Below are 9,064 nucleotides of genomic sequence, written 5' to 3' on the forward strand. Positions count from 1 at the left end.
TGGTTTTAGATACGGATGGTAAATGCCATCCTGGTTAATTATTAGCCTAGCTAGATTGTCTAGTTACTCATTTGGTTTACTAATGATGGGGTGTTAGTCTTCTGGATGTCTACACCTTCCTTCCATCTTGAGTCTCAGATAGCTTTCAGTCCTGGGAGGGTTTCTTCAGCAAGGGGATCGTACAGGCCTGTTACATGGCCAGTAATCTCTGTTCTGTGATGGAGAAACTCTGTAGCGATACTGAATGCAGTAGTGCTTAGCTTTTTGGAAAGAGCATTACCTTGGATGCAGTTTTTGTCCTGACCATTTGCTCATTTTGGCAAATTTTAACCGCTGTGAGTTCCCAGTATGCTTTTATTCGTAGCAGAAAAATATTTGCCCCCAAAACAGGGGACAGTGTGTCACAGGGAAAAGTGGAAATGAGGGGCTGGGGATAGAGTAGGGACTGCCTCTTTGTGGGTACCCTGTACTGAACTGTTTGTGAGCTCTGCTATTACATGCAGTTGGTTTCTGTTGGAAAGCTGAGGCTTAGTATTTGTGTAGAATAGCAGCAACATCCTGAGCATGGCATACTTGGGTGCGTCTTGGTGTGGCACCTGTGATGGGGGTGTTTAGTACCCTGTATTCTGTCTGGTTTAAACTGTCCATGGATGTTTATTCTGTCTTTGTGCAAGAAATTATGCAGATCATTATGAAAAAAGTCAAATTGTAAATTAAGACAACTTTCTTTCTGTGAAAAGGCTGTTTGTTTTCTGCCTTCCCTTCCTCCTCTTTCCCCACCCTGCTCTTAACTCCAGATTCAAGGGTGTCTGATTTGTTTGTAACTCCTGTAAGTTGGTGTTTGCATTATCATGTATGAAAGCCTTGAACAAGTGATACGGGCTGCTTTTTTTGTTTGTGTGCTAAATTTTTTAAGAAAGTTGAATACAGCGGAGTTCTTGTTTCAGAATTGTTTACTAGACTGTAACTATTACATGTTCAAAGAATATTCTGAATTTTCTACACCTGAATAATAATTTTGACTAGAAAATTTTGTTGCCTAAATCCAGAAAAGTATCAAAGTAGCTTGCCAGAGCCTTTGGTATATGTGTTAGCAACTGACAATGGCGTTCCACAAGAATCTGTAACTCTTGTTACTTTTCGGTTTCCAAAGTGTTGAAATGGCAGAGTTAGCTTTCAGGTCTGCTTGCAGCTTGGGGAGTCGAGCAGCTGCCTCGGTGGCTGCAGTCAGCGTAAGAGGGAGGGAGCCCCGTGCCGCAAGCCATCCGCTGCGCGGCGTTGAGATTTGGCAGGAAGGTGTGTTGAAATTTTGAGGGCGTGATGGGGAACAAGTGACTGCCTAAGACAAAATGGTAAATAAATATTGCTTAAATGTAGAACATAAGCATTGCAAATAATTGGTAAATGTCAAAATGGAAATGGCTTTTATGTATTCAGTAATTGCAGAATATTAAAGTTTGGAGATTCAAAGCTTTAACATACCATGAAATGAAATTAATTTCATTTTATTTCGTGATGCCTATTGCGAGGCATCTGTCATTCAACCATAGCTTTTTCTTCTGGGATTTCTTTCAGGATACCCTGACTGTTCAGAGCATAACAGTGGTTTTTTGATACATGTTGTTACTGCAGTTCAGCATTAGGAAAATTTAAGTTCACTGATTTTAGCAGCTATTATGCTCGTCACTATCACTATAGATAATTGCTGAGCTTCTGTTTTTGTTGGTTTCTCAAGTGAAGGCATTAAGAGGAAGAGTCCTGAAAGAAAGCATATACATCAGGAGTTATTTAGAAATAGAATTGCCTGATGACCTTGTGACTTGACAGGCCTCTGGTGAACTGTGGCTGAAATTTCAGGATTTCGAACATTGCCAGGGTTACTCGGAAGTGCAGAAACAGATAGGTTAGTAGGGAATCAATGTTAGGTGAACTTTTGTCATGCGTGTCCCAGAAGTGTAGAGATCCTATGCCAAGGATCACCCTCCTGTATCTTACTCTTGTCCTGAATATTTGCTGTCTAAGGTCTGTCTTCAAGGTCTGTGCAAGGTTGCATCCCAGCCTATGCTGTTGACTGTGTTTCTGTGATTAACAAGTGTTTTTTCTTTCAAACAGGGAATCATTAGCAGAGTGACAGAATCAGTGAAGAACATAGTACCAGGATGGTTACAGAAGTATTTCAATAAAAGTGAAGATGAATGTGTAGATACAAATGAATCTACAAACCAGGAAGAAAATCCAGTAAACTATCACCATGATTATGCAAATGAAGATAGCATAGTGATTGATGGGAGAGTCACGCCTGAATCAGCAAGAATTAATTTAGAAGGTATGTGAAAAATCATCTAGTATTCTGGCCATCTGTATTTGTTCACAGATTTCTAGTTTTGAATCTAAATTTCTAAGGGGAAGCTAGAAGGAATGTTTTGACAATTAAAAAACCCAAAAACCACAACCAAAAAAAACCCAACACAAAACAAAACCAAAATGCCCCCAAAAACCAAACAAAGAAACCCCAACAACTACTTGTGAAACTCTCTTAGCCTTAAACTGTAAACAATTGTGAAACATAGTGTGTCTTACAGCTCTTGGAAATCATCAGTTAACTTCAGGTAGTCAATTAGCCAGGTGCAAAATATTAATAATATTCATTTGCAAGAGTGCTGGGTTACATTTTCTTTTTAAAAGATCTGGAATGAAGATCTATCTAATTGCCTAAGGTAATAAAAACATTAATTTGTTTTGTTGTCCTCGAAACAAAAGACCAGATGCTAGAAGGCCAGAGGAAAATTCCTTCTCAGGTCCTCATGTTCCCCCCGCCCCGCCCCGCTTTGGGCTTCTTCAGTCAATTTAGTAAAGTCCCTTGTTAGTTTAATGGAGAACTGGGGAACTTGTTTTCTGACATTATTCTTTTTGAAATATTTGGTAGCATTAAGGTATGTGCATGGCTAGCGTGGGGTCTTTGTAAACCTATTTGGACCCTTGGCAACGAAGTTTGCGACCCCTTACTTTACCGTATAAAAGTTTAATCTGTGTTTTATATCTGTGCCTCTCACTGTTTCTGTAGTTCTCCTCTCTAAATTTGTGTATGCTGCCATTTGAGTTTCTCTTAAATTAGCAGTTTTGTGGAGAGAAGTTTTGTCTGAGCACATGTACATAACCATCTGTGGGGAAAGTCAGTTGCTTCTGTTGTTGGCAGAATGAAAAATAATGAGGAAATACCTTTGTCACCAGTGTCATCTAATTGTAAATGAGGAGCTTTATTGCTTTCTGTGTAGCTGTAGCTTGAGAGTAAGTTTGGATAAAGGAATAGAGAAGGTCTTCATGAATGAGGAACACGTGTTGGCTTTCCTGAAGAAGTGTGTGAAAGGACCTTTCAGTAAGAACAGCTGCACAGCAGACTTTCTAGCTCCAAGAAATCAGGAGCAGATGGATACCCTAGAACCTTTAGTAGCTTGTGTTGCGGTCTGTGGATGATGTAGACCAATCTTTCTTGCTATAGTTGATAATAAGAAATTTTTAATTATTATTACTATTATAAGCTTAGAAAGCCTGTTTCTTCAGCTCTGAGGTACCACTGTGTTAGAGCCCATATTCCTTTGCTTGGCCAGCCTTCAGCCTGATAACACTTTCTTTATCTCAAACAAGACAGTCCTAAAAATCTACCAGTGCTTTGGAGAACTAATTACTAGTACAGCGGTGGTTATGAAGATTGAACTAGCTAGTTTAAGCTTCAGTGCAAGTATCAAGAGGGTAGTGACTCAAAATCATGTTCACACCCAGAAATCCCAGGAGAGACTGGTGACTTACATGGATATCAGGCAAGATATCCATTAATAGCTGTTCCATTCCTGTGCGAGTTGGAGCTGTGAGACCATCTCTTCCCAGGACACTGGCAGTGTTTACAGACCCTTTGGTTCATGAGGCAAAAATGCCCATCTTGCTACTGAGGCCATGATGCGTACTTGTCCCTTGTGCTAAAATCTCAAAAGTTAATGGATAGGAGATAATGGTTTGCCTGTAGCATGACCTGATACAGTAGAATTTGGGAAGGGGGATGATGACACCAAAAGAAAACCTCTGAAAATCTCTGCAAATACACATTTTCATGTTATGTATTCAGGTTAACATCATCTTTGTTACAAGATTGTATAAACTGCGGGGTTGTCTGTGACTTGCTGTGAAATCTCAAATTTTGGAAAGCTTATTGCAAGCTTTCTCTGCAGAAGAAGGAATTCATGCATGTTTGATTTTGTGAAAGACCCAGTGTTAGAGCACTTGAGCACGAAGTCAGAATCTGATGTTGTAAAACCTCATCGTTAGCTACTTCTTAATGCAACATTAATACTTAGCATTGCAAGCAGTGTTGCTGTTGTAATCAGACAGTTCGATGAAATCCTATCTGGGTGAGGAAGAAGTTAAATTCGGCTTCTCTATTTTTGTACTTAGAACTTGGCAATAGTATGACTGGTGATAGAAAACAGGTTTTGGCTTCTGTGAGCTTGCCTATAGGAAAGCTAATTGTCTGCCTGTTCCTGTTTAGAACCATCCACGAGTAGATCTGCATTGAACTTCTCAGATGTGTTAACAAGGCCCTCTCTTCATCGGAGCCATTTGAACTGTACCATGTTGGATTCCACAGTACCGCATTGTCAGCCCTCTACATCTTCTTCACTTGGCATTGGCAGTCCTGGACTGTCTCTTGTAAAAGAAATAAAAGATTCTACCTCTCAGCATGATGATGATAACATCTCAACAACCAGTGGCTTCTCCTCTAGAGCATCTGACAAAGGTAACTTTCATGTTCTCTAGTTGATTTTTTGGATAACGTGAAGTACTTTGCGTTCTTTAACATTCCATGTCACCTTAGTAAATAAAGTAAGTGAATGTCAGCTTTGGATGTTAGAACTAAATTTAATTTTTAGTATTTTAGAAATATATAATCCTATCACCTTTTTAATATAACCATGCTGTGAAATGCATTTATGAGACCCTGATGTTACAAAGAGTCGGTGCTGATAAACACACTTCTAGCTAGGTTATTTGTAAATCTTGAACGGGGATAGTAGGAACTGAAGATGACTCGCTGTAGCTTGACAGCTAGGTTGATTGCCTAGAAGGAGAGTGACTCAGAATATCTAACTGACAGCTGGTTAAATGTGAATAAATACAGGTGACAGATGGAAACACAAGATGTTTTCCTGTGTTTTCACTAGGAGTCAATAAAGGAACTATTTTGACTGAATAAATTTTGGGCTGCTTTTTTGGCCTTTCTCAGTAGAAGACATCAGTTGCCAATACTGCCATGTCTTTTCCTGAATTCAGTAAGGAATGTACACCATTTTAAAGTGAGAAAAATAAATGTCATATTGATGTAGATGGGGACCTAGCTGATCTCACTGAGAAAGGGCAAACAGCAGGTTTGCAGCTTTTTCTAGTCCGCCATATAAACGAGGATTGAGGCATGCTCTGCCAGGTTCTGGGGAGAACATATTTTTACAATTCAGGGTAGATGTTGCTAGGCTTTAGCAATATAACCTGAGTTTACTAGAACTTTTTGGTGTGTCTCCATAAAACATACATGGAAAATAGTTGTTAACTCTGTTAGTTCAGCCTTTGGGGTGTTTTTCAGGTTTAAAACCTGTGCAATTCTGACCGATGCTGGCCTCCAACCCCTTACCAACATAGGAAAAACTTCGTAGCATTAGAGATGCACCAGTGTTTATGCAATTCCCTTTTATTTTACCATGAAAGAAGAAAAAATAAAATTGCTGTGCCTTGGAAGCATACTATTAACTTGTTGTGTGTGCTTTTGAAAGATTACTGCAAGGTAACGTATTTGCAGTTCTGTGAACAGATTTCAAGTTCAGAGTTGATACTTGGTTTTCGTACCCATATGTGAAATTGAGCTGTTCGAAGAACTCTGAAAGTTAAGAGTGCTGAAGAAATGATGTTAGGGGACTTTTTAATTCTGTAAGACTTATTTTTCTGTATTAAAGAACTTTCGATTTAGTGTGATCTTTAATATTAAAGTTCTCTTTGTACAAAAGGCATTTACATACAGCATGTGTCATTTTGGCAGATATCACAGTTTCAAAAAATACTTCAGCACCACTGCTTTGGTCCACAGAGGCTGAAAGATCTCATTCCCTCTCACAGCATCCTGCAGCTAGCTCTAAAAAACCTGCATTCAATTTATCTGCTTTTGGATCTCCCTCTCCTGTAAGTACTGCACAGTATTAATTTTAATCAGTTTCAATGTGTAGCCATTTTATTAACCACTTATCATAATACCTTTCCACAGTCACTTGGAAACACTTCTGTCTTTAAGACAAGCCAGCTTGGGGATTCTCCTTTTTACCCTGGAAAGACCACTTACGGTGGTGCAGCTGCAGCGGCAAGGGAAACAAAGGCGCGAATTGCTCCTTATCAGGTATTGGAATAGTAGTGCGATGTGAGGGAAAATGTAATTGAGATACAGAAGGGGTAGTGCTGCCAAAAGAGCTGAGAGCAGGGAGCTGAAAATGTGCCACAGTTCCTGTTTTGCCCTCTCAGCATACAAGAGTAGAAAAAGAACGATTTCTGTTTAAATTCTTTTTTAACAGTTTACATAGAAATACTTGTCATGATGCACAAGACTGACAGTAGCATCTTAGGTTCTGGCTACTTGTTTGTACTTGTGATTTCCTCTGTTAAGTCTTTCAAAAAATCCGTTTTCTGCCATTGTCTGCCTCTGTATTATGTTAAAATAACATGTAAATAAACCCAATGATGGCATAACTTTGAAAACTTGTGTTTCTAGCAGCAAAAGCTACCTGCCTGATACTTGTCTGTAGATCTTACACAAGCATGCCTACACTCATGCTATGAATGTATTGTATAAAGCTATGCACTCTTTACTATAGTAGTATCTAAAAAGCAACTTTGCTGATCCTTTACTCCTCTGTTACCTAGAGGGAGGCAGGCAGTCCTAAATGCAATCTCAAGATAAAGAATAAAATGCTTTCTATTTTAATATCATTCAGATAGTTCGTGAAAAGAGTTACTTGCCCCTGAAAGTTCTGCATGTTCTAAAATGAACCAGCAAACTAAAAATGCTGACAACTCTCAGTAGCTAGAGTTGAATCTAAAAGGAAGTCAGTAAAATCTGGTTTGGTTGAAATGTGTTTAAATCAAGATGACCTTTATTTAAAATAAAAAAAAATAAATCAAAAGTCAAAAGGAACTTTATGTAAGGAACTGGAAATAAGAGCTTGCTGGACCTATTCTGGCAGTCCGTTTCTTCCATGGAACAAGGGGACCTACAAGTTCCTGACTTAGGGGAAACCTTGAAAACTTGTGGTTTTGTTCTGGCTTGGTGTTAAATCAAACTTCAGAAAGCTCAAAACTTCCTGTAAGCTTGGAGTCCTCTTTGGTCAGCGACTTTTATTTTTTACAAAATAAATGTGGATTGTGCTGAAAAGAGGAACCAAAATACTAGGCTTTTAAAGGAGTGACTAGCTTGCTTGTTGCTACATGCTGTAGATTGAGTCTCGCGTGGTTTTTTCACATGCTGTATGGTCTGCTTCCTGTCTTCACATAGCAGTGTGGTAAGCATGATGTGGTTACACGAGGGGTTTAACATAATTAAAAAAAAAAAAAAGTCACACTGAAAGAAGTTTTTTTGAATTATATTCAAAGTCATGTGGTATAAATAAAAGTTGACTTTTTCAGCGTAGTATGTTTAGATCTTTTACAGTTCAAAGCAGATCTTTATCTTTTTAAACAGAGGAGAAAGATCCGCAGTCAACTGTAATCTTGGGGGAAGGGAGGAAACGAGAGAAGTAAAACTAGAAGTTCTTGATGATGATTGTATACATTGGTTTTAAGATGGAATGCTTACACCATTATGAAACTCTGAGATCTGCTTTGTTACTGAAAGCCCTTTCTGCAGTATAAGCCTTTGCTTCAGTTCTGTTTTCCTGATTGCTGCTTCGGAGACCCTACAGGCCTAACGTCTTCCCTTTTATGCCCTTTTACATTTAAGTATTTTTTTTGTTGCTTTTTCCCGTGTGCAGGATGTGTGGGGCCCCACTTTTAAACTTCTATCAAGTCAATGAAGTTATTTTCTTCTTCATGGCTTGAATGCCCAGCGAGTGCATTTTTTCTCTGTCATCATGAGAGTATTGGTTATATCATCAGCATAGTCATAGGGTATAAAATACAGGCATGTTTAATTCAAAATCAGGCATCATAACACTTGCAATGCTAATTTTTCAGCCACCAGTAAGAAGACAAATGAAAGCTAAACAAGCAAGCATGCAATCCTATGGTGTGACAAGTTCCACAGCGCGGCGCATCTTGCAGTCATTGGAGAAGATGTCAAGTCCTTTGGCGGTAAATGGCACTCCTCTTAGTCTGTTTTATTTCATGTGTTTGAACAACATAGTAAGTGTGCCAGTATAGGATGGAAATCCTCCTTATGTAGTGCCCAGTTTAATTTATTGCACTGTTTTTTCAACAGGATGCTAAAAGGATTCCATCTTCTGTTTCTAGTCCACTATCTTCTGTAAGTTGATCACAAAACCCCCACGTTTTTGTTGGATGGAATCCTCTCTTAGGAAAAAAAATCATCCTCTAATATTTAGGTGTTTTTTTCTCCCCTTAGCCTGTGGGCAGGAGCGTGCTGAATATTACTAGCTTCCAATCCAAACGAAACCAGGTAAGAGCCAGTAACATCTTAAGCTGAGACAGATAACTTTCTATGCTTTATAGCTATTAGAAGAAAAGTCACAAACATCAATGACAGCATACACATGAATTCAAGTTAATATTAGCATTATGTGAATTATAGCTGTCTTGGCTGTGTGGAAATTGCTAAAAATGTCTTTTCTACCCACACTAGATGAAGGACTGTGAAGATTACTCAGGTTGAGAATTCTCTCTATCTGGTGGTGTCTTGATGTGTCAATCAGCAACAACTTCTCTAGAGCACACAAAGTTGTTTTATCTTGTCCTGCAACTTGGGGTTAAGTTGCATGTTAATCTGTTCGGGAAAGCTTTCTCTTGCAGAAGTGGTCAGAAATAG

General features: G+C 38.8%; 1 protein-coding gene across 1 annotated transcript; it reads left to right on the top strand.

The window, feature by feature from the left end:
• Positions 1–2,112: 2,112 nt before the first annotated feature.
• On the top strand, positions 2,113–8,698 carry LOC104158189 (nuclear pore complex protein Nup153-like; the record flags this gene model as incomplete). The annotated part of the gene is made up of 7 exons (XM_009695772.1): positions 2,113–2,326; positions 4,541–4,789; positions 6,080–6,219; positions 6,302–6,430; positions 8,257–8,373; positions 8,501–8,545; positions 8,645–8,698. Coding segments are annotated over 7 exons (948 nt in total), but the record flags the coding sequence as incomplete, so codon positions are not given.
• Positions 8,699–9,064: the final 366 nt, after the last annotated feature.

Source organism: Cariama cristata, unplaced genomic scaffold (genome assembly GCF_000690535.1).
Source record: "Cariama cristata isolate BGI_N322 unplaced genomic scaffold, ASM69053v1 scaffold32192, whole genome shotgun sequence".
NCBI classification, from domain to species: domain Eukaryota; kingdom Metazoa; phylum Chordata; class Aves; order Cariamiformes; family Cariamidae; genus Cariama; species Cariama cristata.